Source organism: Lissotriton helveticus, chromosome 2_1, assembly GCF_964261635.1.
Source record: "Lissotriton helveticus chromosome 2_1, aLisHel1.1, whole genome shotgun sequence".
Taxonomy (NCBI): Eukaryota; Metazoa; Chordata; class Amphibia; order Caudata; family Salamandridae; genus Lissotriton; species Lissotriton helveticus.
The window spans coordinates 9,628,556-9,648,313 of NC_136059.1; the positions used below are offsets into that span (position 1 = coordinate 9,628,556).

The following is a 19,758-nucleotide window of genomic DNA, read 5'->3' on the forward strand; positions in this document are numbered from 1 at the left end:
GACGTATCTTTAACTCCTTGCGACATGATGCATCATACTGTAAATGTGACTTATCATTGGTGTTGCAAGGAGGGCGCAATGAAAAGTGATGCATCGCTGTTTTCACGCAGCAATGCGTCACTTTTCATAAATGAGGCCCTGGGACTTCTACAGAGTCATGCTTGGAAATCCAAAAAACTGTTTGATATGGAGACTCCCATTGGAACCCGGTGAGAGGACGTCGCAGAGCAGCGCTGCTTTGCTGGCTTTCACTCTGGGGGAAGAAGACTGCTTGTGCTACGGCAGATGTTGTGTACAGACATACGCAAGTATTTTCACCAACATGATTCCTATATACTCTAATATGGAATTGTGATCTTCAAGCTGTCTTTTCACTTGTACGGGTAAACATTGGTGTGCCTATTTTGGAGTTCTACACTCTATTTCAAGTCTTTTGTTTTCTGGTTTGCAAAGGTGCCTACAATGTGGTGTCTATCCGTCGTGATGAGAAGCTTTTGCTGTTTAAAAATTACTTTTAACATGGTTTTCCACTACTCTAACTTGAGCCAAAACAGTTGTGCTGCGTTTTGAAATTCAAAAAGCGTCTCGCAGCAGGAGTGCGCAGTTAGCCACTCGGCGTACGTCTCCTGTGCGTGTCGCCATCTAGTGGCTGGAGGCTCCAGCCACTCAACGTTGTTTCTTATATGCCCAGGAGTTTTAATTGCCAACCACGTTTTTTCCACTGCGTGTCAACTTAGAGGAAGATACATTCGGAAGATTCATCCAGCTCTGACACGGACTCTTGACATGAAAAATGTTTCTCTCACATGTCAGACAGGTACTTGGGGGCAGATTTACAAGCCCCTTGCGCGTCTTTTACGCCGCTGTTGCATCACTTTTGTGACGCAGCGGAGTCGCAAAAGATGCGCCATGGGGCGGGGTATTTACAATGTGACGCATCTGGAAGATGCGTCACATTGTAAAGCCCTGCACCAGAAGGAGGCGTTCCTGCGCGGGGGCGTTCCCTCCTAAAAGTGGCTGAGTGAAAGCTACAAGATTTCACTCAGTCACTTTGGGGCCCATGCTGCGTCAAAACCCTGCGCCTGCTTGAAGCAGGCATAAGTTTTGACGCAGCTGTGTTAGAATAGGGCACCGCCGAGTATTGCTGGTGCTGCGACGTGCGTGCGACGAAACTCCAGCAATGCGTCACTTTTACGGCACAGATGCATCGCGTATCTGTGCCGTTTTTGCCCCATGGTGCGCTGCATTGTAAATGCAGCGCATCCAGGGTGGCAGAGGCATGGCGCACAATAGGTGGCGCATCCCTGCTGATATGCAGGGATGCGCCAGTTATCGTAAATCTGCCCTTAATTTTGATGAATTGGTGCACATTGGGGCGCATGTCCATTGTTGTTAGAAACTTTAATGAAGAACGTTTGTGCATTGTCGGGCGGCATCTCACATAAGCCTCTTATGGAATCTGGAATTTAAAGACATGTCTTTCTTTTGGAAATCATTCTTGGAGCGTCCATCGCAGCACTTCTTACCAGTACAGAGTGGGTTTATTCTAATTTGTGAAATCTGTTTCCACTCTGTTGTTCAATGCTGCCATCTAGTGGCTATTTTTGATATATCAGTTGACAGTGTTTCAGTCATATTTTCACTGATCTGTATCTACATGACAATATTGAATGTTTTATTTCAATTACAGTTTTACAGTATTACAGTTTTGTCTCATTTAAAGAACAGTTTACAGTATTAGAGTTATACATATTAAGTTTTTCCTTACATTAGGGAAATTAAATTTTCTTGGCAGAATTTTGCATCAATTTACATGGTCCCTACACAGGGGTCAACGCTTACACAGGGTGTGTTCCCTTACACAAGAGGGTTGGCCCTACCTTGGGGTAAGTTTTGGATATTTGGGTTCAATTTTACGCTTAATTACATTTGTACCCTTACACGAGGGTGGTGTTTTGACTGGTTGCAGGGGTGGGTCCCTGCGTGCATAAGACGCATTGCGCCGCACAATTTTCCTTGTTAGTTTTACACATTACTGACCTCCTCTCATTGGGGAGCTCTCACATTTCATTATACTGGTTGTCCCTTAGTTGCCAGTGGGGCAGCACATAGGGTGCAAGTCCCTATGTTCTCAGGACGTCTTATATTTTTTTAACATAGTGTGATTTTCTTTTGATCACTAGTTGTCCCTTTTGGTGTATAGGGGCAGGACATTGGGTTATAGTCCCTCTTGTCCACATGTACATTTACATTGTCCCCTTTTTAGGGGGGGGGCAGGAAATGGGTCCCACTCCCTCTTTCCACACTTTTACATGGAGTCTTCCCTTCATGGGATTATATACATTTGTTGTCATCTATTTATTACCTTTATTAAGAGGGGGAGATGGGTATTTCGTGTTTTATATATTTACCTTTTTCCCTTCTCTTTTTCTATTGCTTAGTCGCTATCTCTCTCGTGATGTTATTTATATCATCCCTGGGTTACTGACTGTGTTACTTATCTTTTGCTGTTGCGTCTACAGTCTTGAGATGTTTGCTATACTATTTGTATTATACATTTATGCTTGTAGTTTTAAGACGTTCTTATTATTTATCTTATCTTGTATTTTTAGGTCTATAGTTTCAAGGTGTTTAGTTTCGTCTTTCATTTATAAGGAATGAGATATGTAATAATCTCCCATTGCTATCTATGTCTTATGTTATCTTGTCCCTAGCCGCTCAGCCTGTGGAGTGTTCTGAGTGGAATGTTGGTGTGAGGTCTGAGTGTGGAATGCTAGGGTGAGTGGAGCAGAATGACGGATGGATGGATGGGGCTGAGCAGCTGGCAGGCTGCTCCCGGTGGGACTTTTGATGGATACTTAGGACTGTGGAGAGACTGTTGATGGATACACAGGACTGCTGATATACCTGTTGGTGAGGATTTGTACATGTTTATCTACTACTGGAATAAACCTACATTGGCTTCATCATCACCTGTGTTGTCCAGATTACTACACTGTTACAGTTATTTTACACACTTGTCAGAGAGGGTCAAGGTTTAGATGCATCTGTACAAAAAAGGAATCAACAGAAGAAAAACAGAGGTGGAGACTGAACGCTTTGTAACATCAGTTTTCTATTGTTGTCACTCAGACTCATTTAAAGGCCACCTGTTGAAGCAAAAGGTTCAGGCTTGCGTTCCCTGAGCTTTCACTTGGCGTTCAGTAGGCTTTCATGATGTTTTCAAGGGACTTTCAGTAAGTGTTCAGTAGTCTTTCACTGGCATTTCACATGCACTGAGCTTTCACTGTCCTTTCATTTTACTTTCACTGAGCTTTCACTGGCCTTTCACTAAGCTTTCTGTGGTGGATGATAAAAAGGAGGTAAGAAAGAGCAGAGGATTCCTGCTAAAACCATAAGTTTAATATTTGTCATCTGCTCCGAGCAGCTGACAAATATTTAACATCAACTTGGGTTTGTACTGCACCCAGTCCTTGATTGCATGCGTCAACAGTAATACATCACATGTGCTCTGAATTAAATGGTCTCAAAATCCTAGAACCAGCTAAGATTTTTTTAATCTATTCAAATGACTCCTGGCACATGGAGTTCCATTTGAAAGATAAGTTCTTCTACAGCAGAGAAGTTGAGGCTTTTTATGAACTACATAATCAGGAATTAAGCCAAAATAGAATTTGCACATGCCCATAAATGACTTTAATCCAGTTTTATTGGTTGGTGCCTGTGCATAAATAATGGCACTAACTAAACCTGGTCTTGCTTCAATACCATCCCTTAGGCAATGTGCTCAAGATAATCCACATATGTCTTACCAATCTCACAGTTCTCTATTTTCAATACAATCCATTTTTGTTGAATGATAGACAACACCTGAACTACAATAGCATCATATTCCTCCTTTGGTGCTGCAAACATCAACAGGTTTTCCTGAAAAGAGGCCATCCCCTTTTCATACTTGAGAAACTTGAACATAATCCTTTGGAATACGGATGCCTCAGAGGCTAATCGGAACAGTATCCTTCAGTACTGTAAAGTACCCCTAGATGACACAAAAGCTGTGAAGTGTCTAAACTCATGTTTTAAAAGCACCTGATGATAGACAGATGCTAAATCAAGCTTACACCCGCCAATGAAGCCAAAAGATCAGATGATTTTCGGGAGAGGGTGAGAATCAATACAAATTGAGGTATTGAGACTTAATAAATCCACGCAGACCCTCAATTCACCATTTTTCTTCCAGACAACTACGAGGGGTGATAACCACAAAAATGATTCAATGGGTTTGATTATTCCACTATTATAGACTTTTAAAAGGTCCTTCTGTAGGTCTTCTACTATAGAAAATAGGACACATTGCAATTTATGCTTTATCAGAATAGACCCTTCTTTAAACTTGCTTTTGTGTTGGATCAGATTTATGGTACCAAATGTATCCATAAATACTTCAGGGAACTTGGAAGTAACATTTGAAACAAAATTGTTCCCAACCACAGACACCTGATCTTTAGTACCAGGCCTCAACACTATTTTGTAAAGGCCTTGGTGGAAGATACACAACCACTTGATTGCCATATAGACTTTCCCAAAAACTTGTCTATTCTTGAAAACCTAAACATCTTCAAAAATAGCTGGATTTATCAGTACGCCTCCCTTCATAAGACAATGGTGACTGGTCAGGAGGTTCAAGTCTCTTACCTGGCCATAGCCATTGTACATTTCCTGGATTATAACTGTGATTCTGGCACCTAAGTCAACTAACAGCCTAACTGTTGTGTCACTAACAATCACATCAGCAGACGGGCCCCACACAATCAGCAGGATCACCAGTGCATACCTTGTCTCCAACCACCAAAACCATGTCCTGTACATCTTCTTAGAGTTTTTATAGTTGTTCATCACAGTCGTCCTCACATAAGTTGGCTACTATATTGCTCCCTTTGGCAGACAGGGTCAGTTGACTTTGGCACACTTTTGTAAAGATCCCCACTTTGTTAAATTTTCTACAAACAACACTTTTTGCAGGGCACTGTTTACCAGACGTAAACTGTGGGATATTGCCACATCTAAAACAAACATTAGACAGCTTAAAGAAACCCTTAGCAGATCTTGAAATTGTTCTAACAAGACAATTACTCTTTTGTTCTATTTTAATTCTAGCGTGAACATTCCCTTCCACCAAATATTTCTTCTTTTCAAGCTCTTTGACAGGTCACTGTGATGTTTCTGTGCTTCTAGCAATATGCAATGTTTCACCCAGAGTTGAGTTGTTAAGATAAAATAGTTTCTGTTGGATTGAATTGTTTGTGCAGCAGCAGCAAATAAACTGATCGCGGACAAGTTGTTTCCTCATTAGAAACTTATGTTGTAATACTAAAATTCTTGGTTGAAATTTGAAACGTTCTTTTTCATATTTCATATTTTTCAAATTTCTTAACATCTTCAGTGAATTCATCCTCCTGTTCCTCTTTTGTGTCTTCAATATCATAAAAAAAAATCCCCGGCTCTCAAGGGAGTGAAGAAGTCAATATTTATTTATTTCTTCACGAATACTTGGTGCTCCAGCTGTCCCCAAATTGGTTTGAAGAGCCTCAAACCAATTCCTCCAATTGATCAGTGGCTCTCCTGGGCTTTCGAGAAATTATGGTGGTTGGTTTACAGACTGCATAGTGTATGTAACGACTACAAATGTAAAACAAGTGTAAAACAAATCAAAACTCAACGCAACCTACAATAGTTGACACAATTGGCCAGAATCCATCAAATATATTGATCTGGAATCTTCAAACAGTGTGTGTTACACTGTTGGACCTGACAATGATAAACTATATCACCACATCATGCAAAAAAGTGAATCTATCACTCTAATTTCTTTAAAAGTGAATATCTTGTTACTCAGTGGAGACAATAGTCTGTATACTAGTGTGTGTATCACTGTTGACAGTAGCTGCATGATACACACTGTCTTTTAAAGTATGTGTATCACTGTAGCTTTCCAAAAATGTGCGGCTATATCAGTGTTTCACAAATTCCAATTTGTACAAAGTGTACATAACTGATGACTCGATTGCAAGATACACCATGTATTCCAGACTGCATTAAAAACAATCCCAGAAACCACAGAGCTTTCTTAATCCGGACCATCATCGTCACCTTCGGCGTGAAACAATGCATCAAAAATGCCAGCCCTCAAATAGAATTCTATGGCAGGAACGGAGGCTCAGATTATGCTTCTCAATTTCTTTACTACTCAAACAGCAGCCAATGAAAAAACAGTAAACATTGTTAAACACTACATATCCCATGAGGCTTTGTATTACGCTTCCTTCATTAATCAATCACACAGGAGGTTAAAATGCAAAATATTGAGGCACCATTTAAGTGAGGGGCCCTGGGCAATTGTCCACTTTTCTCCTGTTTTAAAACGCCTCTGTCCCTGAGCTTGATTCTTCCACACTAGAAACATTGCAGCCACTGCTAGTGAACATTTACAAACATACACCATGGACAAATATTTTACCAAAAATAATCAATTTAAGAAGAAAAAAAGATTGCTGCGAATACCCAGAGCACTGCTCCCCCTCTCAAACATGGGCTCGTTCACACCGGCCAGAAACGAAGAATTTCTAAGTGTCGTTATTTGAGATACTTCCGGGATCTCATCCCATCAAAAACAATCAATGACTGTTTTCACATTTGGTAAACTGCATGGTGTGACGTCATGAACGCTTCATATAAGGCAAGGTGCATTCCGAGGTTATTCAAGTCAATCAAGGATTTCCCTGGCTCAGGACCGGACCCATCTATCAAAAGCACCCTGGATAGACGCCACATAACAACTGTTGGAAATTAGCTGAACACCATCACCTCCAAGCAACACTCGCTGCCAGAATACCAACCTGACTCTAGAGCTGGCATCAGCATCGAAACAGCGACCCAGAAGATAACGCATGATGTTCAGCACATACTATACAAAAGGCGTGCTGTGTAGGGTTGGCTGCTGCCTTTGAAACAATCGACCACGAGAAGCTGTTCATGAGCCAGAGAATCGCAGGGACTTCGAAGGGAAGCATTTGACTGGTGCGCGTCTTTCCTCTTGATAGAACCCAAGGATGGGGCCACATCGCTGCCAAGGCTGAGTCCTACAATGCTTAGTTAATTCTCCCATATTATAAAATTGAGGTCATCATTACCCTGAGAAACTGCCCTTCACAGCTATAAAGGTGGGTGACATATAAACTTCTACTACTGAACTCTGAGTAACAAGTTCCTCTTTTTCCATTGTAGGAAGCTGGCTCTAAAATGAAGTGCACCGTGCAGAGAGTCCCGTGAGTGCCAGATTGGTACACAGAGGCAAAAATAGATTCATACTAACGGTCTTTTTGTGGGAGCACGGGGGAGCAGTTAAGCTTATCAGAGGGTAGTGCTCAGCGTTTGTTGTACACAGAGGCAATAAAAGAGACACACACTCAAGAATAAATCTCAGACCAATTTGCCAAAATAACACTTAATTTTATATAATTTTTCAGACCAAGAACTTTGTTCACAGGTAAGTACTTATTTGCTTATGAATTTTTGAAGTTCGGAAAGCAACTCACAGTTGTGCTCAATTGTGCACAGTACATGTCTATGGGGAAAAAGCATAAATGCATATATATTCTTACAGGCGGATCTTAGGGTTCACCTTCAGTATTGGACATAGTAGCGTGCCAAGGTCCAATGTTCTGCCAGTTGTTCAACAGGAGCGTCCCGGGTTCGGCCAGTAGCAGGGTGCTAGAGGTGTTGATAGCAGATGTGCTACAAAGAAGGAGGTCCACCTAAAAACAGAGGACTTGCAGGTAAATGAGGAATCACTGCACAAGGACCTCAGGAACTCGTGAGCACAGCTGGTTCATTGATACCCAGGCCCGGTAGGCTGGGTGCAGAGCAGGCGGGTCATCTGGGATCTGTGCAAAGATGCAGCCTACCCTGCCAGGGACAAGCTGGATACAGGGACAATTTGAGGACAGCTGGGCCCTTCACAGAATAGGTCTCAAGTGCTGAAGTCCCTGGACTGGTCCTTGTTTCTTGGGCAGTTGGAGTCCGGATTGGACTCTGTGTTGTGTAGGTTGCAGAGGTCTGTTACTCCAGGGATTGGTATAGTACTGCTCCGGTAGGTGCTGATGTTATCACACTCAGTGAGGAGACAGATCTGACCCTCCAGAGCTCCTGTACCTCGTCCTGGTGGTTGTTACGTCGGGGTCTAGTTGAAGCGGGTAATCAGTGAACCAGGCTTCTGTGGTTCGGTGGCTGCGGGCAAAAGGGGAGTCGTTTTCCTACTCCAAGGGAGTTCTTAGGATGTATAGCGAAGGTCTGGTGGTCCTCTGGGGTTCTTAGTATCCTCACAGCAGCTGTACGAGACAGATCACAATTATGGTTGAGTCATGAAGCAGTTGGCAGGTTTTCAAATAAAAATTCTGCAGAAGGTACTTCTTTCTCGGGTTCAGCAGCTCTTCTTTGTCAGCTCCTTTTTTAGGTCTGTTGAATCTAAGTTCTGAGTCGAGGGGTGCTAAATAAATATTATATGTAGGGACGTTAAGGGGAGTAACAGGTAGTAGCCAATGGTCAACCCACCTTTAGGGTGTCTACACCATCTATGTGACCTTTTCCTGAGGGAAGCCACACAACCCTGACCCTGATAGGCTAAGTTTCTCCAGCACAAGATGAAGGAATTCAAAAAGTGGGATCCACATCACCCGCTCCTCCTGAGGGGTGGTACTGGTTGACTGTGGGCACACCTCTGAATCTTACTACTTTTCCTGCCCCCCACCAAAAGTGGGGTCAGGACAAGGTGGTTGGCATTCTCCACTAACTGGAGAGGCATGAGTTGCATTTCAAAGGCAGCATGTCCCTTGAAGCTTCAGGACTGGGCGGCAGATCCTGCTTGGAGGAGGTGTGAAATACACCTGCGCAGAGCAGGCTTTGTTCCAGGTGTCTGAGAGCGAAGGCTCCTACTCCAGGAGCCCAGAAAGATGTCTAATGGTGGTAGGCAGGCTAAGACCAGTCGATAACCCCACTAGTAGGTTTTCAGGGGACACCCCTAAGGTGTCCTCTGTGTGCAGGTGTTAATAAATCCAACGCTGGCATCTGCGTGGATTTATTAAGACAAGATGTTTGGTAAGAAACATCTGAGGGTTCAGTGAAGCCATCATGGAGCTACGGAACTCGTAATGACGAGTATCCAGCCCATGGTCTTTTTATGGCTTCCCTGTGCACTTACAATTTACAAGAATGGACGTGGAAATTGTAGGGTAATATCCATTCAGGCAGATATCTCCATGCATGGGGTATGGTGCACACTGCCTCAGGGCTATAAGGCCTGCTGTAGTGGTAGCTTACCTATGTCTCATGCAGTGTCTGTGAACATGGCACACAGGGATGTGTGTCATGTTGACTCTTTGGTCTTGTCAACACCAGGACACTCAGCCTGCTCTGGCAGTGTGTGTGATCTTGGTGAGGGGTCCCTGGAGTTGCACAATTTGTGCTTCAGCCCTAGAGGACCTTCTTCCTCCCCAATGCCCTGTGTACCACTTACTAGGGTATTACAGAGGGGGCTAAAGCTGTGCCAGTGTGGAACAATGGGGCAGTTTAGGAAAAACACACAGTTACTGTGGACCTGATTAAAAGGGACCTAGTACACTTCATTCAAAGTTGCATCAAAAACGAGGCAAAAAGTGGGGCGAGGGGGTACTGCAACAAAACCCAGTTTTCTACATCCATCCTCTCTGAAGAAGAACCTTGACTCCCCTTTTCCAAATACAGTATTCCATTTCTTGATGTTCATAAGTTCAGAGGCTCCTGTGGAATTAGGGAGCCTTTCAGCAGAGCCACCACCCTGGCCCGGAGGTGTGATCTAGCTCCTACGCATACCCAGACTGTCCTCCTGAGGTTGCCGCCTCCTAATGGTAAATGACTTGCGTTTGTTGACTCATTTCTGAACTAATTAACTAGGAGACCCTGCCTAACGAATCCCACTGCTCCATCGTTGACATGCGCTATATAAGAATAGTAATGAAATAAGCAGATAAATAAATAATTAAATAAAATAGTTTGGGGGCGGTGACTCACTTATGTTGTCCATATATATTAACAGAGATTTGAATCAGAATATGACACAGCAAGCAATGATTGAAAATTAGTCACTGAAACCCTTCTATGTATTATTATTATGATTATTACTCTCATTTTAAATAACTAAAGCTTAGGTGTACATGTGAAGCTGTCTGTAGCTCAGACATAAAAACCACTGACGGTGGATAGGAATACTAGATACTTTACATTCCTCTGGGATGAACGAGACTCTAGAGTTTACATGTTTCCCGCTAAAGAGAATCTAGAATACATAGTTTACACAATCAGTCGAATTAATGTTTTAACTTATCACACTCTAAGAACTCGTGAAAAATAGAATAATGAAAGTTCTGAAGCTTTTCTGACAATTTGCAATCAAGCATAGGTTTTATTACAATGAAATGATGAAACAGGAATTAAAACAGGCTTGACATTTAATTTGATTGCATATTTGATATAATTATGCAAAGAAAATGGCACAAGGATGATGATAACAATATTTTAACAAGTGGTGCCTGATGGTAAGTTACCTCTAATGAGTGCTGTGTTTGCCATTGACATTGCAATTAAATTGTTGCGTATCAACCTTTTAGAGTAAGATGTGGGGCAAACTATGACTCTCATTCTCCTGGACCAGAGTGCCGCTTTTGATACTGTGGCTCATTACACCCTGCTACGGTGTCTGAATAAGAGCGGTGTCTCAGGTTCGGCTCCAAAAAGGATACAATCCTTCTTGATGGAGCGCAGTTTTCAGGTCAGACAGGGCTCCCACTACTCCAAGGCTATTAAATTGGACCAGGGTGTGCCTCGGGGCTCAGCCCTGAGTCCCACCTTATTTAACCTATATGTATCTCCAGTGACGAAAATAGTGGAGGGCTTTGGTATCAGGATTGTGTCATATGCCGATGACACTCAACTGGTGATCTTGCTATCACGGGCACCGGATCTGGCGGCTTCCAATTTCAGGGCATGCATGCAGGAGCTCGCTTCTTGGATGGCAAACAACTGCCTAAAACTTAATGGAAGCAAGACAGAGGTGCTTGTGGTAGGAGGGGGTCCATCAGTGTGGTCATCGGCATGGTGGCCGTCAAGCCTAGGTCCTAGTCCTATACCGTGCACCCAGGCGAAGATCCTGGGCGTATAGGTGGACTCTGATCTCACATTTGAACCTCACATTAGACGTGTAGGGGGACCTGCTTTGGTGTCCTGAAGGGCCTACGTAAAACTATGGATCTCCTCCAAATATAAGACAGGAAGACACTTGTGCATGCACTTGTTACTTCACGCTTAGACTATGGCAACATACTATATTTGGGTGCCACTGTTAAAAGTCTAAACCGACTTCAGGTCATGCAAAATGTAGCAGCACGGCTGGTCCTCATGCAACCGAGAAGGGCTGCCTCTAAAAGGGCCTTGGACACTCTACACTGGCTCCCAGTTAGGAAGAGAGTTATGTTGAAGGCTCTCTGTACATGCCACCGCATTATCCAGGGCATCGGTCCTGTGTACTTGCAGAGTTTCATTACCTCCTATAAGCCCGCACGGTCTCTTAGATCAAGTGGGACTGGCCTGTTGCTTGTCCCTAAAGTCAAGAGGGCCAGGATGGGTGGTAGATCTTTTCGGCTTTTGGCAGCCAAGAGCTGGAACAAACTCCCTCCGGAGCTTCGGCTGGAACTCTCTAAGATGAGGTTTAGGAGGGAGCTTAAAACTTACCTGTTCCTACATTAATAGATCTGTGTGTCACTGCTCTAGGCCTTGGGGATCTGCCTCTCCGACTTACTCCAGCGCGGGGACACGCCGATTGGCGTAACCAGGTGCTTTATAAATTTCCTTATTATTATTATTATTATTATTATTATTAGAGTAATGTGTTTGTCCAACATGAAGTCATGGTTTCTTTAAACAATTAGCCTTTATACAGCACCCATGCCAGTGTCTATACATCATCTGTGCCAGTCTGCGCCACCCATACCCGTGTCTCTACATCATCCATGCAGTTCTATGTGTCACCAATCCCACTCTCTGTGGGTAAAGGATCTTGCTTCTGAATTCAACTGTTTGGCTGAAAGTGTTCCAACTCATGGATTTCAGAGCACAGTGAACCACTAACATTGGTCTTGAATTAGTGCTTTTAAAGACAAAGGTATATTTATTTTTGAGCTCATTTTCAAAGTGTTTGTGATAAACGCCTGTAATAAAATTGGTGGGTTGTTCTCTGGCCCAAAAACATACATGTTAGGAGTGTGTTGGACAAAACTGTACCAAAGGTGGGTTGGTGTCAGTGCCCCGACGTGCCTGTTCTTGTTGCTTTATCTGAGTTGTGTCAGGCATCAGCGCTCCCATTTCAAATCACCCACCTGAAGTCCATGTCTGTTCTGTGTGAAGACTATTTTTTTGCCGGGGTTGGTACTGGGGTCCCTGCTGCCTGGATTGTGTACTTTCCGGGGGTGGTGTACACCTTCTCAAAGTCCAGCTGCCTCTTCACAAGTGTCTCATATGTGTCCTGGTGATTGGAGACCTGTCAGGAGTTGGAACAAAACATACAAGAGTCAAACAGTGTGTAATCCTGGACACCAACATAAATACTCAATGTAATTACTCCACTGATGGGGGCAGGGTGCTGACATGAGTATAAGACAGTGCTGCTAATTGTCTGAGAATTAAAGACCTAGGACCTAATTTAGATCTCGAAAGAGTATTACAAATGAGTTGACCCGTAGGACCACTGGACCCGGGTAAACAACGGTACAAAAAAGAAGGTTGCAATGGTTAAGTATTTTTCAGATTTCTGTACATAGAACTCAATTCAAATGGATTAAATAGTTCAGACGTCACTACAAAGACAGATGATTGCTTGTGATTTAATTTTCCATCACAGACATAGAATTAAACAAACCATAAAAATAGGATACTAATCCTCATAGGTACACATTGGTGCTCAGAAAAGGAGAGAGGGAGTGAGTGCTCAGGGAGAGTTGGGAGATTGTGTGCAGAATGTGTGCAGGAACGGAAAGGTAATGTGGTTCGACCTGCTCGCATGCAGGTCGCTCCCCATGCCACCACACAGCCGCAAGCTGCCTCATTGCTCCTGCCGCCGCCGTCTCCCGCGCCCTCATTCCTGCCGCTGCATCCCTGCAGCCTCGCCCCCCTGACACCCATTGGCCATCCCACTCCCGCCTCCCAGCTGCTCCTCCCTCCCTTTCCACCTCTTAGGGGGGGCTGCGCAGTGGGGTAGGAGCGACTTTTGACCCTGCTCGCAAGCAAGTTGCTCCCCGTACCACCACACAGCCGCCAGCTGCCTTGTTGCTCCTGCCGCCGCCGTCTTCTGCTCCCTCGTCCCTGCCACTGCGTCCCTGCGGCCCCGCCCCCCTGACACTCATTGGCCACCCCGCTCCCGCCTCCCTGTTGCTCCTCCCTCGGTCTCCCCCTCTTATGGATGCCATGCAGTGGCCGCATAGCAGCCGCGCTCAGCGTGCGCACCAAAGGCAAGCCCGTCTGCGCCCGGACGGCTACAAGATCACCCGCATGGATCGCGCCAATGGAATCAGAGCACCCACGTCGCCTTCGACCACACCACCGAACTCCACTGGACCTACCACCGCAGCATCCATTTCACCTTCAACAAACCAACCACGCACCACCGCACCCAACAGCTGCCTCGCCGCTGCTGGAGCAAAGTCACAGAAGACCAGCTGATCACCACCCTCGCCCAGAACCCAACCACAGACCCCTCCATCCCAGACGCCGCAGCCCGCAACCTCAGACAGTAGATCGATGACTGCGCCAACACCCTCAACCCACTCAAGAAACCCTCCAACAATCACGCCAGCAAGAGAGCCATCTGGTTCAGCGACGAGCTGCAGACCTCCAAAGGTGCCTGCCGGAAACTGGAGAAGATATGGCTTCACAAACGCACTTCAGACAACCACACAGCCCACAAGGACACCACTCGCAGACATCACCACCTCATCAGAATAGCCAAGAGATCCTCCTTCAAACACCGCCTGGATAACAACGCACACGACAGCAAAGAGCTCTTCAGCATCGTAAAAGAACTCTCCAACCCCAGTGCCAACGCCAATGACATACCGCCCTCACAAGAACTGTGCAACTCACTAGCCATCTTCTCCCACCACAAGATTGCTGACATCCATGACAGCTTCAACACCATGACCGCCCTGACTACGCCAGACTCCACCCCCCCTGTGAACACCACCAGCACCAACCGCCGGAACTCCTGGTCCAACGTCAACGACGATGAGACACGCAAGGTCATAAACTCCATCCACTCAGGATCTCCGTCAGACCAATGCCCACACCACGTATTCAACAAAGCAGACGCTGCCATCGCACCCCAACTACGGAAGCTCATCAACATCTCCTTCAAAACAGCGACATTCCTAGAAAGCTGGAAACACGCCGAAATCAACGCCCTCCTCAAGAAGCCCAAGGCGGACCCCAAGGACTTCGAGAACTTCCGGCCAATCTCCCTGCTCCCATTCCCGGCGAAGGTCATTGAGAAAATCGTCAACATGCAGCTGGCTCGCCACCTGAAAGACAACAACATCTTGGACCCATCCCAGTCCGGGTTCAGATGAAACCACAGCACCGAGACAGCCCTCATCTCCATCACAGATGACATCAGGCACAAACTAGACAACGGCAAAACATCAGCCCTCATCCTCCTGGACCTGTCAGACGCCTTCGACACGGTCTGCCATCGCACTCTAAATACATGCCTCCTAGAAGCCGCAATCCAAGCGAAGGCACTTGACTGGACAACATCCTTCCTCTCCGGCAGAACCCAGAGCTTCCGCCTCCCGCCCTTCCGATCGGAGGCCACCGGCGTCCCCCAAGGCTCATCCCTCAGCCCGACGATATTCAACGTCTACATGGCCCCCTTCGCACAAGTGGCCCGCCAACACGACCTCAACATCATCTCCTAAGCCGACGACAGCCAGCTCATACTCTCCCACACCAAGGACCCGCACACCGCCAAAACCAACCTCCACGAGGGAATGAAGGCCGTCACCGACTGGATGCAGAACAGCCGTCTGAAGCTGAACTCGGACAAGACGGAGGTACTCATCCTCAGACCCACCTCCTCAGCCTGAGACGACTCCTGGTGGCCAACCACATTGGGAACAGCACTGATACCCACCGACCATGCACGCAACCTAGGATTCATCTTCGACTCTTCCCTCTCCATGTCTAAACAGGTCAACGTTGTCTCCTCCTCCTGCTACAATACCCTCCGCATGCTATGCAGGATCTACAAGTGGATCCCGACTGAAACAAGAAGAACAGTGACACAGGCCCTCGTCAGCAGCAGACTGGACTACAGCAACCCACTCTATGCAGGAATCCCAGACAAATACTTACGATGACTACAACGCATCCAAAACGCCTCTGCTCGACTGATCGTGAACATCCCCCGCTGCAGCCACATCACCCACCACCTGAGAGACCTACACTGGCTCCCCATCGACAAAAGAATCACCTTCAAGCTCCTCACCCATGCACATAAAGCACTCCACAATGCCGGACCAGCCTACCTGAACAGCAGACTCAACTTCTACACTCTGACTGGCCAGCTCCGTTCCGCCAGCCTCGCCCTCGCCGATGTCCGACGCATCCAATGAACAACCTCCGACGCATCCAACGAACAACCTCCGGTGGCAGATCCTTCTCCTACCTCGCCGCCAAGACCTGGCACACCCTTCCTACCCACCTACGGCAGACCCAAGACCTACTCGCCTTCAGAAGACTCCTCAAGACCTGGCTCTTCGAGCAGTAGCGGCACCCCCTCCCCTCAGTGCCTTGAGTCCCTCACGGGTAAGTAACACGCTTTACAAGTACTCTGATTGATTGATTGATTGATTGATTGAAATACATCCCAGTTTTTAGAACCAATCCGTCTTCTTGCTTAGCAAAACAATGTAATCATAAACATAACATTCTAGGTACAGATAAACATGTCTCTGCTGCCTATGGAATTCCAAGTGTACCTGAGGCCACCAGCGGTTACTAAGCAACCAAGCCTGGATATTGAGGTGTACTTGTGCCACCAATAACTCCAATTTTATTCAAATCTTGGTCCTTCAAGAGCTTACAGCCCTCATCTTCAAAAGACAGCCAGATTGTACATGCTGTCATTTAATGGTGCTCTTTCTCCTACTTCACTATTTCCCAGAGTCCTGATGAAGACCCCCCCAATAGGGATGAAGCTACCTTTATGACAACAGGGGTCGAAACGTTGACACACTATTATTGTTATCAAACATAGGCAACAGAGACATGCATAAAAATCTGAAAAATACTTGTCCACTGCAACCTTCTTTTTTGTACCCTAATTTAGATCTCAGCAGACATGTTACTTCATCACAACGATGACAAATATCCTGTCAACCAAAATATTAATCTTGTAGGACATAATGGGATTTATAATTTGGGCGACGGGATATCCATTACCGTTGTAACGGAGTAACCCATCTACCGAGATTTAAATCAGGACCTTAGAACCTTGTTTAGAGTTTGGAGAAACTCGAAGATCCTCTGAAATCTGGAGGACCCTTTAGGAACTCAGTTGAATCCATCAACTGAATTTTCAAAACAATGTGAAGTAATTCAGCGTATTTAGAGGACTGATTTCAGCAATGTCAGAACAGTAGATTAAAGAACGAATATTAAAAAACAAAGTGGATGTGAGTCACTAAATAGCACCAAGCAACTGCCAGGCACTCATAAAAATTAAAAAATAAATAATATATATATATATATTAACATAGTAAGTGGGATCTTGAGTGAGGTGGGGGAACACTGGAAACTGTAGAAGAAGGGGAGTGAAAAGAGAGCATGCGGGGGAAGCAGAGAGAGAAATGAAAAAAGAAACACTCTCTATGATGTGATGAATATAACATGACAAAGAGTGAGTTCCTGAAAGTCTCAGTAGAAAAAACCAATTGACCCAAAACTGTGAGAGCAAAACCTTGCTGGGCAACAAGAATAGAAAGAAGTTTGAGGAAAGCTATTGAAACACAGCCCCCATCTGAGATAGACAAGGAAATCATCCTATCAAAGCTCTCTCTGTTGTATATTGGAAACAATAGGTCTCCAAGAGACAGCTGAAACTGCCTGTAGCAAGATCTAAAAAGGAGACAGGCCCATAGAGGTATAAGGTCCACATTCTGAGAAAGAAACCTGCGGAGGGTGAGATATTTTATTTGTTATTTCTTCCAGACTCCAACATTACCTCGAAACCCTTGACCACCCATTGCTTCCTTGTGCTGTGGATCATAGGTTTATAACCTCAGCCCACATTTGAGGATGCAATTCATTGTCCTCACTCCAGGTCTCTTACACACCCTCTCCCTCTCCTGGTCCCTGTGAATCTCAGTAAAAGACACTTGGGGAGAGCTGCTCTGCTCCCTCTACAGTTGTGAGTGCAGACAAAGGTCAGAGTACATTGTGGTTTCTTTGCTGGTGCACCTTTTAAGATACCACCTCTGTGTACAGTGTACTAAAATCAAGTAGTCTATATAAAAAGTGTGAGATCTCCCCAGATGACGATAGAGGCAACAGGTAGATAATACCAACTCTCTTTTTGTGGAACGTTGGCGAGAAGTTAGGCTTATCGGAGGGTTGTGCTAAGCATTTTTTGTAGTCATAGAGGCAACGAATGCGACACAAGCTCAAGAATAAGTCCAAGACCAATTTTCTATGAAAATAACAAGATTCTTTAAATATCTGTTGAGAAGCAAGTCTTCAAATTGGAAATTTGCTTTATGAAATTGGAACGCTCAAATAAATCATTTTTGTATGTGTGTTTATTGAAACAAATGCAGTGCAGTTCAAATTATGCAGTACTTTCAGTCACTAGGGTCCCGGCGGTCAATACCGTCAAATAGTTACTATCAGGGTCAGTGGGGAAAGCAATGGAAGTGTATAGCTGCAATGAAATTCAGTAGACCGCCAACAACGTCACAGTCGCTGGCAGCAGCTCATTGGAAGCCATTGGATTGGGAACACTGCCAAACCGGTGTTTGCGATTGCTGGAGGATGGTGTGTTTACAGGTAGCAGAGGACTTCTGATTCAGTTGCCACTGCGGTAGTTGGTAGGAGGACTCCACCAAGGTGTTTTAATTGACCTTGGTCCTGTGCAAGGTCAGGGGTCATCTTCACTAGTATGATGAAGGCCTTTAGGGGCCGAGGACTCGGGTACAGCAGGCAGAAGAGTTGCAGCTGGAGCAGGAGTACCAGAGGTTGCGGGTGCTCTTTCCGAAGTTCATTGGCAGTGGTCAGGCCGCTGGTGTTCTACAGAGCAGACCATCATGGAAGAGGCAGTACTTCCACCATTGCTGCTTTATGCCGTTGATGCCACTGTTGGGAACATGGCTGTTTTCAGCGTTGGTCGGTATGCTGAGAGGATCCCTCGATTTAATGGAGACTTACAGGGGTCGATTCCACTGTACTGGTGAACCAACAGGCCTATGATGCTGCAACGTTTCTTTCTGTCATGAGTTGCAATTGCACGGAGTGTGCCAGTCCTCAACCACTGTGGTTTCTAGAGCCTCTAGCCCAAAGGGAGGTTATTGGGAAATTACTGTAGGCTGCAGGGTTCTGGGGCATCTTGGAGGCCTCGCAAGTTTCAGGAGAGACAGAAGGTTGCAACGGATGGGTCCTTAGCAGTGGTGGGGGGTTTGTGCCAGTTTCTTCTGCATCAGGTCTCAGTTCTTCCGTCATCTTCTTGTGTCTGTCGAATCTAAAGTCATGTTTTCAGGTAGCCACCTAAATACTGAATTTAGGGGCATTTTCAGGCGAGGCCAGGTAGTAGCCAATGGGCTTCCTACCTGTAGGGTGCCTACACCCTTTATGCTCACCCCATGTAGGTTGGGCATACCCTGACACCTAAAAGGCTCTTATCCCCAACCTAAAGATGACGGATAGTGAAAAGTGGGGTCTGGAAAGTAGACCCACCTCCTACTTTGCCTAGTTTTCCACCAGTCCTCTTGTCAAAAGTGGTGCAGGAAGTGGGGATACCATCTGCTTCTAAGAGCAGAGGGCTGGGGTCAGGGTTCAATGGCGGCATTCCATTTGAAGTTCCACATCTGCTGAGGCAGACGCTGCACGGGGGTATGGGGTGACCACCTCTGACCAGAGCAGGCTGGATCCGGATAGATCTGGCTGTCTGCCCAGGGGCCTAGGAATATGTCCGGGGATGGTGTGCTGGCTAAGACTAGACTGGAACAACACCAGTGTTTGGTAGGTTTCAGGGGGCCCGTCAGCAGGGTCTCCTGTGTGAATTTATTAAGGAATCCAATACTGGCATTCTCAAGGATTTATTGCAACAAGATGTTTAATACCAAACACCTTAGCAATCAGTGAACCCATCATGGAGCTACAAAACATCGTGTTGATGGGCATCCAGCCCATGTACTCTTTATGGCTTCCCTGCTCACTTACAACTCTCAGAATGGACTGGATAATATAGTGGCATATCAGCCCCTGCTGATATGCCCTCACATAACATATAGTGCACCCTGCCTTAGGGCTTAAGGCCTGCAATAGGAGTGACCCACCTATATCTTATGCATTGTATGGGTGGTGGCACACAGGGCTATCTGCTATGTCGACTCCTCAGTTTGTCCTGCA

The 19,758-nt window shown here is 45.6% G+C and overlaps 1 protein-coding gene across 1 annotated transcript in view; it reads right to left on the reverse strand.

Moving 5' to 3' along the window:
- Positions 1 to 12,437: 12,437 nt before the first annotated feature.
- Positions 12,438 to 19,758, reverse strand: part of LOC144819164 (uncharacterized) — a 219,819-nt gene continuing 212,498 nt past the window's right edge. Inside the window, exon 6 of the mRNA XM_078677136.1 lies at positions 12,438 to 12,625. Within this exon, the coding sequence (XP_078533262.1) occupies positions 12,494 to 12,625 (132 nt within the window). The 3' untranslated portion in view covers positions 12,438 to 12,493. The remainder of the gene's footprint in view (positions 12,626 to 19,758) is intronic.